This window comes from Kogia breviceps, chromosome 10 (assembly GCF_026419965.1).
Source record: "Kogia breviceps isolate mKogBre1 chromosome 10, mKogBre1 haplotype 1, whole genome shotgun sequence".
Taxonomy (NCBI): domain Eukaryota; kingdom Metazoa; phylum Chordata; class Mammalia; order Artiodactyla; family Physeteridae; genus Kogia; species Kogia breviceps.
The window spans coordinates 79,121,760-79,142,427 of record NC_081319.1 but is presented as its reverse complement, the minus strand read 5'-3'; the positions used below and the strand labels follow the sequence as shown (position 1 = coordinate 79,142,427).

At 40.8% G+C, this 20,668-nt stretch overlaps 1 protein-coding gene across 1 annotated transcript in view; it reads left to right on the top strand.

Moving 5' to 3' along the window:
* The window catches only part of CYP39A1 (cytochrome P450 family 39 subfamily A member 1), a 69,027-nt gene extending 56,777 nt beyond the window's left edge, over nt 1-12,250 (top strand). The window contains exons 11-12 of the mRNA XM_059076547.2: nt 8,016-8,103; nt 11,728-12,250. Coding sequence (XP_058932530.1) covers nt 8,016-8,103; nt 11,728-11,799 — 160 coding nt within the window. The 3' untranslated portion in view covers nt 11,800-12,250. The remainder of the gene's footprint in view (nt 1-8,015; nt 8,104-11,727) is intronic.
* Nucleotides 12,251-20,668: the final 8,418 nt, after the last annotated feature.

The window sequence follows — 20,668 nt, the reverse complement described above, 5'->3', positions numbered from 1 at the left end:
AAAAGAGGACTCACATTAAAACTGTGCTATATCACAATTGCCCATGGGTTATTATCTCTCCATCATTAATGTCTTCTTCTTCCTTGCTAATTGCCCTAATTTTCATTTGGAGATTCGTGGGATGCTGAGGTGCTGATTCTGCCCCCAGCTCTATAGGAGTGAAGCACTGTTCCCTAACCCAATTCTCACATCCCATCCCTGCGCCTTCCCTCCCTTCCCATAGTGATTGATTTTAGTCTTGCCGTGTGTTTTAAGCAGTACAATTAACTACCAAGTGAAAGTTTCTGTTGAGACTTCTGGGTCAGAAATAATCATTCCCTGTAGGATGTGAATAATGAAGCACGTGGCCCCAGAAACTGTCAGCAGCTATTTTGAGACTATAAAAGCAGGATGAAGTTGGTACCATAGAGCAGAGCAGCACAGGCGAACTGGCTTCATGGTAATATCGTTGAGCCGTTGGAGTGATCTCTGCCTGAGGCCAGCACCAGCTCTAGGTTTTTCAGGTACATAAATCGATACAGTCCCTTCAATACAGAAACCAGTCTAATGGGGTTTTCCGTCACTTGCAACCAAAAGCGTCCTAAGTATTATATAATTTCCTTAAATGCAAAAGCTTTCTTTCAAGATCTGTTGAACTCCATGAAGTAATTGTGTTAACATATACTAACCACATCAGTTAATAGCTTTCTAAATAGCTTGGGCTTTGTAAGGGGGTGGAGTTTCATTTACTCTGGGTATATCACCAAAGTAAACAAAAACAAATGTCACGTCTTAAATTTTTCCTCCTGGAGAGTCTGGAATTTAAAATATAGCACAAGATCAATTCTATTTGGTAGGTAATTCATCTTAATGAAGGCAGTAATGTTCCTTTGCCCTTTTCTTGAATAAGAAGCTTTAGAAAGAGGTATCCAGTGTGTAGCTCATATTTCATACATAGGGAAGTTTTTCTTCTGGGAGGATCACTGTTAAAATAATCCTGCCTGCCCCTCTGAAAAGCAGTGACCTCAGAGACAGTACTCCCACTAGGATGTGATTCTCATCTCCCCAGTGAAACAGAAAACAGTGTCTCAAGTCAAGAAGCTCTGAGGTCCTCCAGACCTTTCCTCTTTGCTCCTCAACTGCTTTCTCTCCGACTTTTCCCCCTTCTAAATATGTCCCATTCCCTTCTCTTCTCTTTCTCACATCTTTTCTTCTTTTCCTGCTCTTCCAGTTTACCCTAATCCTGTTCTTATTTGATTCTGGATTTGCTTCCCGGTATTTAGGACCATCATCTCTCTGCTCACTCTTCCAGATTTTGCCCACACCATCATTCCCAATCAAACGTTTGGTTCCCCAGCCATAATGTTTCCTGTGTAGCTGAGGTATTCTCGGTAATTTTAATTTTGTGTGCTAAAACTAAAAGGTTTGATAAACTACATCTTTTAACATATTTTTTCCCTTTCTGCTTGTCAAGTGCCTCTAGATCAGTGATCCTAAAGTATGATCCTCACACCACCAGTAATAACATTACATGGAAACTTGAAAAAACGAAATCGAGCTACCCTTCCCCAGAACTACTAAGTCAGAAACTCTGGGGGTAGGCCAAGCAACTTGCATTTGAACAAGCTTTTCCATGTGATTTCTGATGCATGCTAAAGTGTGAGAAACACTGGTCTAGAATTATTTTGCCTCCTGTCTTATAGGTTTTTATTCTCCTATAAGATTTCTTAAAGGGGATGAGGTTGTGGGGAAAGTACTTCCCCTTTAACTTGAATAGACATGCTTCAATGAAGGATGCCTGTGAAAGTATGTCTGTATGCTGCCTTCTCTGAATTCCAGGGCAAGATCATTCTATTTTCATAAGCTGCAGCTGGTAGCAACTAGGAATATACTTCAGAGCCCCTGCTCCTGGCAACAGTGGCAGTTTTCCAGCCCATGCTGGCACTGCCCGCAATGATGTCTATTAGGAAAAAAAAAAGAGAGATTTTCTTTTAAAAAGGGAAAGAGGGATTCAGTCTCAAAATCAAGACATCTAAAACTCACATCCTTGCTTACCGCTAACCCTAGCATTCCCCCTGTACTCTCGGTTTCTCTTCCATGTCTCACTGATCTCCTAGGCCTGGGCTTCTGGAGCCCCCTTTACTCCTCCTTCTTTTCTGCCTGCCGTGTCTACTCCCACCTCCTAAACCAGGTCGTCATGCCCCAGGTGATGTCATCATTGTCTTACCCTTCCCCCAGCTGTATTATCTCTTGTTTCAATCCATCTTACTCACTACGTACAGATGAATTTTCCTTAAATAATTAGCTCTAATTGTCACTTTCTTGTTACGACTCTGGCACCACTGCCTGCCAGCCAAACTCATCAGCCTAGAACTCCAGACTCTCCAAAAATCTGACACAAATACATCTTTCTGAACATCTGGGAATGCCCACCCCAGAGGGTCTACCAGTTGTCCCCTGACTACCGTGCTGATTCCTCCCCTCACTCTCACACTATACTGGGTCTGGAATGCCCCCACTCAACATGTCTACTTATTGAAGAGCCTGTCCCTCCATCCAGGTCTAGCTTAGGTGTCCCCTCCACATAGAGTTGGTCAACTCTGGGTTACAGGGCTTGCTCCAGACCCCAAATCTCCATAGCCCTTCTGTTTCCACATTTATCTTACATTGTTACCTTTCCCATCTCTCCGTGTGCATTACTAGCAATGTGAGGGTAGAGTCCAGGTTTTGTAGGACTTTGTGTTCTGTGTAGCTTGAACATTTATTTACAAATGGGGAAAACACACAAGTACTCAGTATTTAAGGAATTTTCAACATGTTTATATTTTAATGAGCTTTATTTGTAGATGTGTAATGTTCTTGTAAGTGTAAAAAATACATATTATAATTAATATGCCTCATTATTTTCACTGTTTTGACATTAGAAGTATTAAGAAACATTCCTAGCGTGAACATAGCTCAGCTTGCTTCTGAGGAGCTTTTGTAAAAATACGGATTTATGAGGCTCATTTTCTTTGGAGTAACGGAGCTTTTAATGTCACAGGTATGTCTGTGTCAGTCCCTGATGTTTTAGACATCGAACAAAATTCAGTAACATGGTAAAGGCTTGAAAGCACAATTTATTTTTTGCTGTTGCAAAAATATTAACTTTATTTAGTGGATAATTTAGGTAATTCTGCTAGAATATCCAAATATTTGGATTTGAAGAAAATAAGAGTTTTAGCACATATTACTTTATTATCTGTATTATTAACTCATCTTACTTGTTTTAACCAGAATATCAAAATGTTTAGAAATGATAGTAAATGTAATATTAATACTATTTCAATAATGAATACTAATTTAATAACTGAACTAACTTAACCCTCAAAAATAAAAGAAGAAAAATACTAAAGCCTCACAATGCACACAGTATTATTTGGTCAAAAGCCTGAACTATAGTTTTACCTTAAAGGAAATTCAGTTTTATGATTTTTAAGAACATCACAGGGACTAAAGTTAGTTAAGGAAATGCTTACAGATTCTAGTGGAAAACTATTTTAATGAACTGATAAACATTAGCTCTATTTCTAATCAAAATATGCATAGGGCTTCCCTGGTGGCGCAGTGGTTGAGAGTCCACCTGCCGATGCAGGGGACGCGGGTTCGTGCCCCGGTCCGGGAGGATCCCATGTGCCGCGGAGCGGCTGGGCCCGTGCGTCCGGAGCCTGTGCTCCGCAACGGGAGAGGCCACAACAGTGAGAGGCCTGCGTGCCGCAAAAAAAAAAAAAAAAAAAAAAAAAAAAAAAAAAAATGCATTATGTTTCTAAAATAGTTCAATTTGTACTCTTAAATATAGCTTAGGAACTATTTCTTGTTTACATGACTTATTTGCGTCATAGAGGAAATATTTATTGAGGGCCTCTTATGTATAATAATGTTTAAAGAACCTTCATTTTCACATATAAGTATAATTTTTAAGTACAATTTATTCACAAAGTCTGTTGTATTTTCAGGGTCAAAGTCCCAACACTGTCACATGACACATTCAAGCCCCTCCGTGAGCCAGTTTCTCGGTTCTTCCTGCTCGGTCCATTCCATTTCTCGTCACCTCACCTTCTACAGGGAGTAGACAACTTGCAGGCCCCTAGGCATTCCAGGGCCCCTTCTAAGTCTGTGCCTTGGTTACCCTCTGACTGGAGGGACTTCTTCCCTGGAACGGCCCCACCTACCTTGCCAAATGGTCCGCTGTCCTTATTGCCGCAGTGCCTCTCCTCCAGGGACTGGAGAGGAAGGACTGCCAGGCACCTTTTCCCCAGGGGGCTGAGTTCAGAGAAGCGCTCCCGTCATGGCAGGCTAAAGTTAGAGAAGGGCTGAAAACAGAGTTCTAAGGAAATAGCATTTGTTTGGGTAAAGGAGAACCTTTATCCAGACACTGTTTTATAATTCACAAATACAAAATGAGCAAGCATTTTTCTAGTGCTGCCAGGTAACCGCTGAATATCGGGAAGTCACTGCTTATTCTATCAGACACAAAATGTCAGTTTAGTGAGCTCATCTAGTTTACCTCTAGGAAGGGTGCTAAGGACTGAGAAGGATTGGCTGCTTTATGCAAGCGGGAATGTTAATGTCTCATTTTACACGTCGGTACTCTTTGCCACCTTTCCCGTTAGATACGGAATTTGCGGCCTCCATGAAACGCTTTCTTCACATGGCTTTGGAGCTAATCATTCTCTTTTCATTATCCTACCCCTTTGGCTACCTCTTCTCAGGCTCCTTTTCTCATCTTCCTCACATTTCTAAGCTCCAAATTTTGGACTGCCCCAGGGCTCTCTCCTCAGATTTCTTATTTTTTTCTATTTAACTTGCTCCCTAAGTGACTTCATCCTATCCCTTGGCTTTAAAATAATTGTCTGAAGAGTGATGACTCTGTATTTATATCTCTTGTACCTCCAACCCTGACTGAATCCCCACCCAAGCACCAGGCTTATCCCCAACCTCCACTCAACATCTCCACTGGATGTCTCCAAGGCACTGGTCTATAGCAAGCTGCACTGAACAGGTCCAAAAGTGAGCTCTGCAACATGCTCCTCCTTCAGCCTTCCCCATTGCTATATCCTTGCATTTCCTCAGGCCAAAAACTTGGAGTCGTCCTTGACTCTCTTTTATTTTTTTAACATCTTTATTGGAATATAATTGCTTTACAATGGTATGTTAGTTTCCGCTTTACAACACAGTGCATCAGTTATACATACATATGTTCCCATATCTCTTCCCTCTTGCGCCTCCCTCCCTCCCACCCTCCCAATCCCACCCCTCTAGGTGGTCACAAAGCACCGAGCTGATCTCCCGGCGCCATGAGGCTGCTTCCCACTAGCTATCTATTTTACGTTTGGTAGTGTATATATGTCCGAGCCACTCTCTCACTTCGTCACAGCTTACCCTTGACTCTTTATGTTTTCCACATCTGTCATGCAAACCATCAGCCATCCTACAAAGTATATACAGATGCTAACCATGACTATTCCATCATCCTGGTCCAAGTCACCACTTTCCATTGCCTGGAAGATTATAATGGCTTCCTAATCAGTCTTCTAGCATCACATTATATTTTATTCTCAATGTAGCAGCCAAATGATCCTTTTACAACTTAAGTCAAATTTGTTTAAAACTGTCCAATCGCTTGTCGCACAGAATAAAATGAAGTCTTTAATGTGCCCATAACGTTAAGGTGATAGTCGTTGTGTAGAGAATCTGAAGAATAAACATTTGGATGTATCTTAAGGAAATTGGACATGGTGTGCCCATCACGGGTTGCTTTGAAAAGCTCAAGTCCCGAGGACAACGATCATGGCCAGAAGTGGACATCCTAATTTGCTAGAAGTTTGACAGAAACTTTGTTGTGAGAGATTCTGAACCTGCAAATTAGCAAAATTGCTTTTATTGGAATCGCTGCTAACTTTGATCTGAATCAATAAAGATTGGGATGTTCTATTTCATAGACATTGACACTCAGTTGGATTGAATTATCTTTAGCATTCCTAAGTAGGTAGGATTAAATTTACATCACAAATATTCGTGAAGAATTGATCTGGTATCCAAGTAGGTCCTAACAACACCCGGAGTGGTCCAGATTTCATTTGAAATGAAATATAGGCAAGATATTTCAAGAATACCAGTGGGAAACAAATCTAATTATCTGATATGAATAGCAGATCATTCATGTTCATTCATTCACTCATGCAATCAACAAACATGGAGGATTCAATAATAAATAAGACATGGTTCCTGCTTTTGTGAAGATGGTAGTCTATAAGGGGAGACAGACCTGAAAACAATTAACTGTAATAGAGTGGGCTGGTAGGATAAGGGTGTTAGTTGAGGGATGTTAAAAGTGCCACAGAAACATAGAAAAGGTTGGAAAGGTACGGAAATTGAATCTGCTTTATGGAGGCATCACCTTCCATCATCTATTCATCTATTCAGTCAACATAATTAGGCACCAGCAGAGCCCTCTGCACTGTGTTAAGGCCCAACAATATTAACCCCAGGAGAGGGATGGCCAATAAGCAATCACAGTTCACTGCAATAGATACAAAGGCTGAAATGTGCACCGGGAGCCATGGAATGGAGAGGAAGGACACCTCAGTCCAGAAGCAAGAGACCAGGGAATGCCTCCAGTGGAAACTGAGCCTCAGGCAGGGGAAGGGCTTGCAAAAGAGAACATTGCCATTCAGGGAACTCAAGTATTCGGTGTGGCAAGAGCACGGGTTTCAAGGAGGAGCTACGGGGGAGAGGAGTCTGGAGAAATACGGAGGGAGCAGATCTTTAAGGGCTGGTGGTGTTCCCTGTGGCATTTAGAAGGAAATGAGAAGCATTGACAGGTGGTATGTGTGTGTATGTATGCACGTGTGTAAAATGAGGAAACAGTGATAGATTTCTGTTTTAGAGAGTTTACTCTAGTGGGAGAGTGAAGGATAGAGTGGAGAGAAGTGACACTGGCAACACAGCAACCAATCTGGAAACCCAGGTGATTCAGGAATCCAGGACATAAATAGATGATAAAGACCTACACTGGGGAGCAGTGGAGGGACTGGGGATACGGAGAGGGACTGGGGAAACATTTGGAAGATAAGACACCTCGGTGCCTAACTGGACAGGAAGGGGAATGGAGAGGATTGGGTCTGTGATGATGAACAGTTTTCTGATGTTGGACTAATCGTACTTATTAGGGGCCATTCCCCCTAAAATGGTTTGCCTTCCCTAAGGAGAGCTCAAAACAACCCACGGGGATGCCAGGAGATGTAGCAGAATTCCATTTACACTTTTCTCGGTTTTTAAATTTCTATGTATATGTGTCTACAAAGTCCACAATAAACTAGTACGGTTGTATGCTATACAATCTATCAATAAATGATTATCAATATATTGTAGAGTATGCTCAAACATTTTATTATGAGAGGTGTATGATCAAAAAGCTTGGAGACTGAGTGCAGGATTACAAAAGGAAAAAATTTGGTAGTTATGGGGAATTTTAGGTGCCTACAGAACATTTAGGCAGTAATTTCCAGTGGGCAATAAGGGTCTAGATCAGACAGGACTGTCCAATGGAGCTTTCTGTGATCATAGAAAAGTTCTAAATATGTACTGTTCAATATGGTGGCCGGTAACCACTTATGGCCATTGAACACTTAAAATGTGGTTAGTGCAACTGAGGAAGTGAAATTTTTTATTTTGATAAATTTAGATTTATTTAAATAACAGCCACATGTAGCTACCGGTTACCATATTAGAAAGGACAGATCTAAAACTTAGGAGAGAGACCTGGGATCTCATTCATTAAGTGCTTCCACCGGCTAAGCATTTTACATACATTTTAAAGCAACGTAATCATCCCAACTACCCTTCTTTACTCTATCCTTTTAATAGTAAAAGTTTATATTGCAAAGAAGAGCACATTTGCTCTGAAATATGTGTAATTTATAGATATTCTTTACTGGTAGATATTTATGCATCTTTTACAACCAAGCACCAATTTTATGTTATTTTCCTTTCAGGTGGCTGGCTCTGTTGGAGATTCAAATATTTATTATTTTCATATTGTATTATTATGACTGTAGTCTTCTAGACCCATTGCCAAGACAGGTAAGTGTTTTCAGAATTTTGAATAGCATGACTTTCAAATTTGATATAAACTCTAACTCTTTGGTTTTCATTACTGGGGATGAGCTGACTGATTTCCTCACTTAGACTCATCTTAACGGACGATCTCTGCAGACTGAGAAGATATTCCCTTAATTCCAGGTCAATTCTATGTGCCCCATTATCACAAGACCAGGACCTAATAGTAGCATTTCCACCACTTAGTGTTAGGAGCTCCTCAATGAATTTACCAATTTTAACCCTTTTCCCAGGGTAAAATAGACATGGCCTTGATGTTGGGCTTGTTTCCCTAGAAAGGCATGTCTCTGGGTCCAAAAGTGAACCATGAGTTTTGGAGGCAAGTCAGAGCCCTTAGTCCATTTGGAAAGCAATGGCACAAAGGAAATTAACCCACAGTAGAAACAGTGAACATAAATGAGAAGGCCATGACCTTTTCTGACCTCTGACCATTGGATATCTCAATCATTTAACTCCCCTGTGTTGCTATAGTTCTGTTCTCTTAGACCAATGACCCTCAAACTGGTGCAAGCATCAAAATTACCTGGGATGGGGGGCTTGTTAGAACACAGAATCCTGGACCCTAGCCCTAGAGTTCTTGATGAGTATATCTGGGGAGGGGCTTGAGAATTTCTATTTCTGACAAGTTCTGGGTGTTGCTGATGCCTCACTTTGAGGACCACTGTCCTAGGAAACAAGGGAAAGTTCCATTTAATTCCAGATGTTTGGAAGTCCCTTGGAAAACTCTGGATAAAAAGGTGTTATTTAAACTGAGGGTGAAGCTGAGAAATTAAGCATTGCAACCTCAGATCTATTCACATAGCATTTTGTGCTATGATTTACTCTTGATATAATGAGGGCTAATATATGGAGGGATAAATAAAACTCTTGGGTGACATTTCAGTAGAAATTCTGTAAGTGTATAAATGACACAGAAAATATTATATTACTCACAAATATGCGCATTTCAGCACTTTGCCTTGATTTCTTTTGCACTTCTATTTTGAGTACAAGCAACAGCGATAAAGAGCTCTCAAAATCTGACGATGAAAGGGAAATCAAAACACCCTTCACAAAGGTTTTCCGCTGAGTACAGTTTTGTTGGCAAAATTAAGATTGGGGCCAGGATTTACAGGCACCAAATACTAGTTTCTGATCCTCCGAATTAGATGTCACAATTTTGCCCACGACTGACTCAGCATCTAACAATTTTCCCACCAGCAAGAAGACACAGGAATGCCTTTGCACATTAGAAGGATGTCATTTGTCAAAACCATGTGACACCTAACTCTGGAGATCAGTCATTTTGACCAGATCCTTAGGCAGGATTTTTCCCAGCACTTTCTTCCTAGCTAGGAATTCTATTAGTTGTATTTATTATACTTTTTTTAATTTTAACTTTTTGAAGATATTCGCCATGTATTTCTTCTTTAGGTCTTTTTTAAAAATTTATTTATTTATTTTTGGCTGTGTTGGGTCTTCGTTTCTGGGCGAGGGCTTTCTCTAGTTGCAGCAAACGGGGGCCACTCTTCATCACGGTGCGCGGGCCTCTCACTATCGCGGCCTCTCGTTGCGGAGCACAGGCCCCAGACGCGCAGGCTCAGTAGTTGTGGCTCACGGGCCTAGTTGCTCCGCGGCATGTGGGATCCTCCCAGACCAGGGCTCGAACCGGTGTCCTCTGCATTGGCAGGCAGATTCTCAACCACTGAGTCACCAGGGAAGCCCATATACTTTTTGTTAAAAAAAACATACATCCTATTTCTGTTTTGACCCTACTAAGAACATTTTTCAAAGAAATGTTACCTCCGTTTGTAAAATTTACAAGTCTGAGAGAATTCTCATCTCAAAGGGCATTTCATTTCACAGTTTCTATTTTAGAAAGATCAATTAAAATTATTTAATTATTGGACTTATGTTACCAAGTTGTGAAAGGAGGTGATCAAAAAATACAGGAAATGACCTTCCAATTACCAAGCTCTTATAGGAGGGGGATGGGTTTCCAAGGCATGTTCCAGACACTCTGTTGTCAAGTGCAGGGAAATCACAGGACCTGGAAACCAGCTCCCCCAAAGGAATATGCTTGCCATAAGAGCAAAAATCAAAGGCTAGCATCCCCGTGATTTTACTTTTGTACCAGTGTTTTATTTTACCTCAAACAGTGTGAAGAAAGTAACTTAATCTTAGTTCTCTCCCAGTAAGAACCAAACAATAAGGAAACATTACAAAACTTTCCAGGATCCGTGATCGGTCAGCCATGTCCAGTTGCTGGCAATGGGGACTACTGTTCCATTCTGAACATTCACATTCATAAGAAGACCCACGTCAATTCTCTCCCAAAAGCAAGCACATTTTTTGCCAACACAGTGGGGTTTTATTTGGTTGATTGGTTTTGCTCTGCTTTACCTTTGGGGGTAGGGGCATGGTTTCTTAGAAAATCTCACAAAACCTATGGATCCCCTTTCTAGAAAAGTACACACCTCTTCATACACACAAAATTGTGACTGCAATTTCAGAGAGTCCGTGGAAGTTCTGCAACTCATTCTGTCAACTGCCCTAAGGATCTCCTTGGGGAGGAGCCCTTTCTTTCAAACTGATGACAAAAAACCAGATGATCTAAATTGGATCGCCCTCTTCCTTCCTCACTCTTCCCCCAGCCCTCAGGGCTGACAGAACAGATTCCTTTTCTTATTCAAGCTCCTAAGCTTCAACAACCTCTTTGTATTGGACTGGCCAAATAGATTGTTGGGGTTTTTTGTTTGTTTGTTTGTTTGTTTGTTTGTTTTCCCGGTATGCGGGCCTCTCACTGTTGTGGCCTCTCCCATTGCGGAGCACAGGCTCCGGACGCGCAGGCTCAGTGGCCACGGCTCACGGGCTTAGTTGCTCCGCGGCATGTGGGATCTTCCCGGACCAGGGCACGAACCCGTGTCTCCTGCATCGGCAGGCGGATTCTCAACCGCTGCGCCACCAGGGAAGCCCAGATTGTTGGGTTTTTCCGTAACATCTTACGGAAAAACCCGAGTAAACTTTTTGGTCAACCCTATATTTTTTGCAATGAACATACCCCCCCTCACCCCCCCCACACACATTCACCCCTTGTTCATAACTAAGACATAACATAACGTATCAGAACATCCGGAACCACAAAAGATCCTTATGGAAAACTGTGATCTTAGGTCCCCTGTAATAGTGGTTCGCACCACCAACACCATGTTGTCGTATGAACATCTATAACATGTGGCACAGAGGTCTCACCCAGCGATTATACATGAAGTGTCACAGATTGGGGGCCAGGAATGTAGAAAGAGCTTTCGTTAAAGGGTATCCTCTTTATCCAGATATAAAGTGAAAGGTGGGTGGCAGGCCCAGAACACTGGGGTATGTGAAACTGTGAAGAGGCTGCTATTAGAATAAGGGAATTGCCTCCTTTGCTATCCCTTGAACGGAAGGCTAAGGTTGTTGCTTGCCATGGAGAACTCATCAAGCAAAACCTTCCAGTCTTCCAAACCTAACCTCTGTACGTTTCAGGAACAATCACATTGAATAAACCTTAGGTCCAAACTATTGGCTTATGTCCCTTAACTTCTATATTTTCTGCATTTCTGCTTTTAGAGTTCTCGCCATTTGGTGGGTGTCCAGCAGCCGGAAGGACAATGCCGAATTCAATTTAAACAAAGAAAATGACGTCTGCTGGGCCTAAAGAGGGCCAGGGCCTTCTGGAGGAGTGACTGTCCCCCATCCTCTAGCCTGGCAGCACCTAGACCTGAGTTTAACTAAAACGTATCACTTAATTTTGTTTAAGGATTTAGTTCAAGACAATGTCCAGATGGCATGTGTGTTTGGTATCTAAAGAGTAGACCAAGAAGCTGGCATCACTTTATACCTATTGACATAGAGACCCCAACACAGGTTTATAGAAAATGCTTCCATGACCCAAAAAGAGGCATTTCTTAAGAAGTTGGAATTTGGTTTCATGCATTACTGTATCAAAACTTTAAATAGAAATAATGTCACTTGAAGGAAAATTTTACTATATTAAATTTACTGTGAAGACAACATACTTAAACTTCTATTTTGCAAACGCCTAAAAGTCTTAGACTCTAAACAGTATTAAATAATGATTTCTGGAAAATTACTGTTTTTCTTAGTATGATTCTTAACTAGCAATTGAAATTCTTAAACCGCTATTAATATAATTCTTTATTAAACATGTCTAACACTAAACGTATGAATAATATGATAGCTTTCTAACACCTGTGAAGGCAGGGATCATGTCTGACACTCATTTCTACACTCAACTATGCCTAGGACAGCACCTTCTCTATAGGACATATTCAATACATGTATGTTGGTTGGTGTACTGATTTGTATTTTAGTTAAGATACAAAGCACTCCTGTGACTCAAGGTGTTTGTAATTGTAGTTTGAGATAATATTTTTCCTAATTTATAGAAACTCAAATTAAATGATGTGTCAAGGCAAATAACGTTTCGATCTATTACTTAAGACTTTTGCCTGAAATACTTACTATGAAATCCAGAAAAGAAATCCTATCATGTTCAGGGAAAATATATGATACTAATAACAGCATGATCAGTGATGTCATGATTTGTCCTCTAACAGTCAATGAAATGCCGCCTGCCTCCTTGATTTCACAATAAGTGAGTTTTGGAGTGCATGTCGTCCTCTGGATTATTTGCTCCCCTGTGCGAGAATTATCTGGTGGGGTTGATAACGATTGCTTAGTCATCTGTTTCCTACCAACGAGCAGATGACTCCCTAGGAGAAAATTAAGTACTTTGGAATGCATTAACTCTTCAGGACTAATACAGTGATTTTGAAGCTTAGCAGGCTCAGAGGTCTGGAGACCGAAGGGGCTAAAGAAAGCAGTTTAGAATCCGCAGGAGATCTGAGAACGGCAGACCAATACCCGTTGGGTTCTTCTAAATATGGCAGGTATGTTCCCAGGGAAGGCTTGTCCTGCCCCAAGCAGCTGAGGCCCACAGCCATACACTGTATTTGCAAATAATAGACACTTGAGCTGAATTTGCAGACCCTCAAGGCAGTGTTTATCTCCTTATTATTGCTTGGTAAGGATGAACCTTAGCTGACAAGTTCACACACTTTAAAACAACAGTGCAGATGCAGGAGGTCTGCTGACCTTTGAAATGATACATGGTGAGAGGAATATACTTGGAGGTCCCTATTTCTTTTTTATTTCCCTAGCCTGGGGTTCTATATTACGTATATTAATATAATGTATATTCATATATATATATATGTAAAAGTACATACATTGGTATATATTTATATGCGCTAACTTGAGTTTTCCAGAAAGCAGAGTCTGAGACAGACCTGTGTGCAGTGCAGATAGTTTACTTGAGACGTACTCCCAGGCAGCAGAAATAAGGGATCGGAAAGAATACACCATAATTGAGTTATGTTATTGAGGTGGATGTCCTAGCCCCTATTTCAGAGGACAAGCAGTGAGGGGTGGGGGGACCACGGTCAAGTGTGGGCACGTGAGGGGTGGCTGGAGTGCTGGTTAGGTGATGAGCATAGAATTCTCAGTGTAGTTTTGATCATGTTTTAATACAAATGTGAGCTCACCTATCTGCAGAACATCCTTGTGCAGGCAGCCATCACGGCATGTGTAATAATTAATAGTGACCCTCTTTTTTCCCTTGTCCCCCAACAGGCAGGGGCGCAAATTATAACTTCATTTTTACTTGGCAGCCTGAAACAAGGAAGAGTTCACGTATTTACTGACAGGATTGCAGAACTAAATAGTGGTGCCGTTGGAAACTTGTAATTAAAGCAGGAAATTGGGAAGGAGGGGCCATTAAAACTTAAATTAGCAAGTCACCTCCTGAAACTTAAGTGTAAGCATTTAGTTAGAGTTTCGTACTCATTAAAAGGCATGTCCTTTCAAGATTTTAATGTGGAGAAAAAAAGGAAGTGTCTTAGTCTATTCAGGCTACTGTAACAAAACCACAGAAATTTATAACTTATAAACTTATAACTTATAGCTTATAAACCACAGAAATTTATTTCTCACAGTTCTGAAGGCGGGGAAGATCAAGACGAAGGTGCCAGTATGGTTGAGTTCTGCTAAGACCCTCTTCCTGGTATGGTCAGTAATTTCTCTATGTCCTCACGCGGTGGAAGGGGTGAGGGGTCTCTTATAAGAATAACCATCCCATTCATGAGGGCTCCACCCTCATGACCTAATCGACTCCAAAAGGCCCCACCTCCTAAACCATCAACTTTGGGAGGATTCAACATGTGAACTTGGGGAAGGCACATTCAGACCATAGCAGGAAGTAATCCTCCACAGTTGCTTGACTTTCTAAGTAGAGTAGTAGAGGTCTAGCTATATATTTTGCTCTGAAGGAGGCCCCTGGACAGCACTTGGAAATGCAGATGAATCCTGCTCTTGGGGGCCCCGCATCTCTTGCTGAAGCAGCCAGAAGCCTGGGATTGTCTCTGTGAGCATCCACCCAGGAGTGGACCATGACACCTGGCTTTCATTAGCATAGCATCTTTTGTTTTCAAAAAGGTTTTAGAATAAATGTCTCCATATTTCTCCATTAATGTTGGGTTTGGGTAATTAAAATGAACTTATTAGAGTTTTGTTGTTAGTGTTTAAGTCTTATTTTTTGGTATTTTAATTAATGGCTATGGGTGGTTACTGACAAGGGTACGACTTCTATAAACTATTTATTTTCCTGATAAGATGCCTATTACATTCTAGAAACAAATAATGTGAGCTTTTATCACTTGAGCAATTACTGTGAGACAGGCACTTTGCTAAGCCCATTTCACTCACCCACTTTTATTCTCACAATAATCCAGTGTGTCAGGGTGGTTTCTATTATTATCATCCCTGTTTTACAAATGACAGAAATAGAGCTTGGAGAGACTGGGTGACATACTTCAGGTCACCCAGCTAGGAAGTGGCAGAGGCAGGATTTGAACCCAGGGAGCCTGGCCCCAAAGCACATCCTCATAACACTAAACAGCGCTACATCCTTCTTAAAGAGAAAATTGTTACCCACAAGAGACAGCACCATTGACTTTGTCGTCATCATAAGCCACACTCTGGGTTCTCTCTTAAGTCTTAGGGAAAAAGTGGCTAATTGGTTGTATAACCTACATTACAAATGGAAGAGGAAAAGGACTCCTGTTGTATGCCAGTTTCCTTCCTCCTCAGCTTCCTTCTCTGGAAGCCCGCAAATACCACCCCTCCTTGTGAGAATTATGCAATAGACCAGCCTAGGATGAGACCTAGCAGATGTGAGAGGGGGCCATTCACTCTTTGAAGGAAAATATCTGATAAAAATGCATCTTTTTAGTGAGGGCATATAAATGTAAATGTTGAACAAATGTTATAAATTGTAACGCTATATTCTAGCATGCACTGTCTATTCACAGCAATTAGCTTTTTTAGCTTTTTTTTTTGAGCAGTGTTTTACTTTGTTCCTTCACAAAAATAGCCCTGGTCATTAGAGACCCAGTAGGCCATAGAGTAAGGAATGTATATGGATTTTTGTCTTTTGGCAGAGACAGGAACTAGATGAAATCTGAACAGTCTTAGTTCAAGCTTTGTCTTCAGGTGACTTGGAATTTGCAGAAGAAATAACCTTTGGGGAAGGTTATTAACTCATGTAAGAGACATTAAACAATTATTTTGAAAAGCACTTAAGGGGAGTGATGTTTACTTCAGATGCCGGTAAACTCTCCTTTGATTTTTATTGCTGTCGTTGCTGGAGAGGAACATGTTAGAATCAGAATACAGAAGTAGAGAGATCAGCCTAACATCCTGACTTTGTTGCTTAAGAAGCTGAAATCCAAGCGGGAGAAATGTCATGTTACGTGCACTTGTTCAATGTTCCATGACTAGCGAAGACAACCCTCTGGGTGAGACGGTTTAAACGAGTGATTCTTTGAAGACAGAAAATATGGAACAAATGTGTAAATTTCCCACTTATTTTGGCAGCAAAACTTTTCTTCCTACAACACATTAGTTTATAGATCTCCAGGACAAAAACAGATTAAAGCTGATAAATCCAACTCAGGATTTAGTTGAGCATACTTCACTGTTTGCAGAATGCATTACACACCTCCGCAGAGCCCTAGGGGTCAAAGAAGCACATTTTGGAAAACACTGAACTAGGTAAACCTTGAATGTTAGGTGCTTCCCCAAATTTCACAGTACCTTGACAGTTTCACAGGGTCATGTGATCAATTTGGGCCAATGGGATATAAGTAGAATGATAAGTGGCGATTCCAAGCTGAAGAAGGACATCAGGATATATATTGTCTTTACTTCCCTCTTCCCCTGATGTTGCGATGGAGGAGACATGCAGCAGCAAGAAGGCAGAGCCTCCATCAGCCTAAGACCCTGAGTGTCAGTGAGGAGGAAAGAGCCCTTCCCATTGTCTGCACTGGCTGTACAGCGTGAGCAAGAGACACTGATGTTTGCTACCACAGCATAAATTAGCCCTCCAATCTCAGAAATGGAATTCTCTAGTTCCTGTTCTTTTTTTTGCCTTTAGTCTTCTTTTGTCTAATCTCATGTCTTTCAGAGGAATACACAGTTCCAGCGTGCTGCATTCCAGCTCAAGAGTGGCAGTGGATTATACTAAACTGACTTCACAGATATGCTATGCAGTAACATTTTTTTATGGTCGTAACATTGCAGTCAAAATTATATTTTGGCTGTTGTCCTTTATTTTCTGAGCAATCAACTGGCTTATTAAATAGAAAAGGGTTCCCACACAAAATAAATTCTAAGTGAGTCACATAGGTTATTAACTCATGTAAGAGACGTTAAACAATAACAACCAATATATGTTGAGCACCTACTGTGTATGAGGTAATTATAGGGAATAGAGCTTAGAGGTTCAGTATAGAAAATTTGATATCCAATAACTTGCATTCAAAATCCAACTCCACTATTTCCTGATTGTGAGGCTTTTTGCAAGTTACTCCTCTCCCTAAGCCTTGGTACTACAGTGAAGCAAATAAGGCCCACTCTTTAAGGTTGCTGTGGCTTGAATTAGTACTCCAATACAAAGTCAAGCCATGGTAAGTACAAACCAAGTAACATAATATTATTGACTGGGTGACTTTAACCAACTCTATCATCAAGACCGAAATTTTCTTTCTGTTTTATAAAAAAAATCTTATTAGATCACTAATAATTTCTTATGCAAAAGTATAAGAACAGGAAAAATAGTTGTATTAGAATACGTTGCTCGATTGAATGGTAATCAGGAATATTATTTTAAATTTCTCTCTCCCTTCATTTAATCACCTCAATATGAAATGTTTGTCTAAAAGCAACCAGGGATTTATTCTTTCCCCTTCAATCTGTTAACCAGACATTGTGTATTTAATTAATTTGATTCATGGATTGCATTAAATATTTTCCATCACATCTAATGTAATATTCCTTATCTGTTCATTAACACATAAGTCTAACCGTAGCGGGACTAACTAGTTTAACAGAGATTATTTTCTTCCACTTTTAAAAGTAAAGAAAATAGCAATTCAAAACTGGAAAAAATCCAGTTGATGTCCAAAGCTCTCTGAAGTAGGAGATAGGTAGGAAACTGTTGTATAAAAGAAAGAATAATGGTTGTACTGTGGGAAGATACAAGTTCAAATTCTAGCTTTGTCCTTCAGTTTCATATAATAATGAGCAAATCAGTTCAGATCTTTGAGCTTCAGTTTCTTCACAAGTTAAACATCATACTATACTCTTAATTCAGAAGACTATGTGTGGGACAGCTGGATTTTCACATGCAAAAGAATAAAGATGGACCCCCTATCTCACACCATATACAAAAATAAGCTCAAAATGGAGCAAAGAACTAACTATAAGATCTATAAAATTCCTATAAAACATAGGTATAAATCTTCATTACCTTGGAGTAGGCAACGTTTTCTTAGATATGGCACTAGAGGCACATACAACAAGATAAACTGGACATCATCAAAATTAAAAATATCTTTGCCTCAAAGGACACCATCAAGAAAGTGAAAAGTGTGCTATGTGTGCTGTGCTATGGTGTGAATATGTATGTCCATCCCCCCCCCACCCAAATTCATACGTTAAAAACCTAATGCCCAAGGTGATGATATTAGGAGGTGGGGCTTTGGGGAGGTAATTAGCTTCAGGAGGGCAGAGCCCTTGTGAATGAGATTAGTGCCCTTTATAAAGTGCCTCTTATAAAAGAGGCTCCAGAGAGCTCCCTCACTGAGGACACAGGGAGAAGTCAGCCATCTGCCATCCAGAGGACAGCCATACTGGCACTCTGATCTCAGACTTCCAGCCTCCAGAACTGTGAGAAGTAAATTTCTGTTGTTTATAAACCACTCAACTTATAGTATTTTGTTCTAGCGACCAAATGAACTAATACAAGATCAGAGAAGATTTTGCAAATCATACATCTGAATGGGGACTTGTACCTAGAATACATAAGAACTATTCCAACTCAATGATAAAAAGATGACCCATTTTAAAAAATGAGCAAATTATCTGAATAGACAGTTCTCTGATGAAGACATAAAAATAGCCAATAGTTACATAAAAAGATACTCAACTATCTGTCAGAGGAATGTAAATCAAAATAAAAATGAGATACTACTTCACACCCACCTGGATGGTGGGTGTCATCAGAATGACAACTGTTAGTGAGGCTATGGAGAAATTAGAATCCTCATAATGCTGACAGGAACGTAAAAGGTGCAGTTGGTTTGGGAAACAGTCTGGCAGTTCCTCAAGTGATTAAGCACAGAGTTACCATATGATCCAGAAAGTCCAGTCCTAGGTATATACCGAAGAGAATTGAAAACAGATGTTCAAAACCAAAATCTTACACAAATGTTTACAGCAGCACTATTCATAACAGCCCAAAAGTAGAAACAACCCAGAGCTCCATCAACAGACGAATGGATAGATAAAATGTAGTATTTCCATACAATGGAATATTATTTGGCAATAAAAAGACATGGAGTACTGATAAATGCTACAACATGGATGAACCTTGAAAACATTTACACGAAGTGAAAGATGCCAGGCGCAAAGGACTACATATTGTATGATACCTTTTATACGAAATTTCCAGAAGAGGCAAATCCACAAAGAAAGAGAGTAGAGTAGTATTTGCCTAGGGCTCTGGGGTATTGGATGATTGAGCAAGTGATAGCTAAAGGGCATAGGGATTCTTTGGGGGAGTGATGAAAATGTTTCCAATGGACTGTGGGACAGTTGCACAACTCTGTGAATATACTGAAAGCCATTACACTTTACATGGGTGACTATGTGTCATGCCAATTATCGCTCAGTAAAGACTAGTTTTAAAAGGCTATTACGGGGAATTCCTTGGTGGTCCAGTGGTTAGGACTCCACGCTTTCACCGCTGAGGGCCTGGGTTCAATCCCCGGTCAGGGAACTAAGATTCCACAAGATGTGTGGTGCAGCCAAAAAAAAAAGAGGAAAAAGGCTGTTGTGAAGAATAATCAGTATGATAAGTTTAACTCTTAAAACTCAAGGCCAGGGCTTCCCTGGTGGCGCAGTGGTTGAGAGTCCGCCTGCTGATGCAGGGGTCACGGGTTCGTGCCCCCGTCCGGGAAGATCCCACATGCTGCGGAGCGGCTGGGCCCGTGAGCCATGGCCGCTGAGCCTGTGCGTCCGGAGCCTGTGCTCCGCAACGGGAGAGGCCACAACAGGGAGAGGCCCACGTACCACAAAAAAAAAAAAAAAAAAAAACTCAAGGCCAGACATGCAACTTTTTAAATACTCTGTAAAGCATCACAATTCTCGATTCTGAGGCCCTGTTCTTTGGGGCCAGCTGTAAATTCTCTACGAATAATTAATTCTGAGGCCCTCTATCCCCCCAAGCTTCAGAGTAGAATTAGGGATGATACGTGGTGCTTAGAAAAAAAGGGCAAGTGCCTCTCGTCAGCAACATTGCTGTCCACTGAAATCCCATAACTTCCTGTGTTTTCTGTGCCTCGCTCAGCATGGCTAGGACTTTGGAGCCTGTGTTTCCTTCTGCCTGGACTCCCTGGGTCTCAGATCTCCATCAGACTCCGGTCTCCAGGGCTCGGCCATCTCACCCCTCGCCAGCCTAGGGACCAAGCTTCACTGTGGTGTCCCCGAAACTCAATTCTACTTGTTCTTAAAGAGTTGGCCTTGATGGCTCATAAAACTCACAACCTAGCTAAATTTTAAGGACAGAAATGACTTAAACTTAAAAAATTTCCAGGAAGTGATGAGAAAGAGTTACATTCCATTTTTCTGGTACAGCAAAGAAAAGAACAAAGAGAACAGTTAAATTGCTATATTAGAGCATTCTGGAGGTTTTTATATATACCTTGATATAATGATACCATGAGTCACAGATAATAATAAGTAAAGGCTAATAAAAATACACATACATTAATTGAGTCTTTGTGTTTGGCATGTGTAAGCACTTTCCATGCTTTACCTTTCTTCTGTCAAAGAGAACAAATAAGAACAACACTCAGTAAGGAAATGTTGA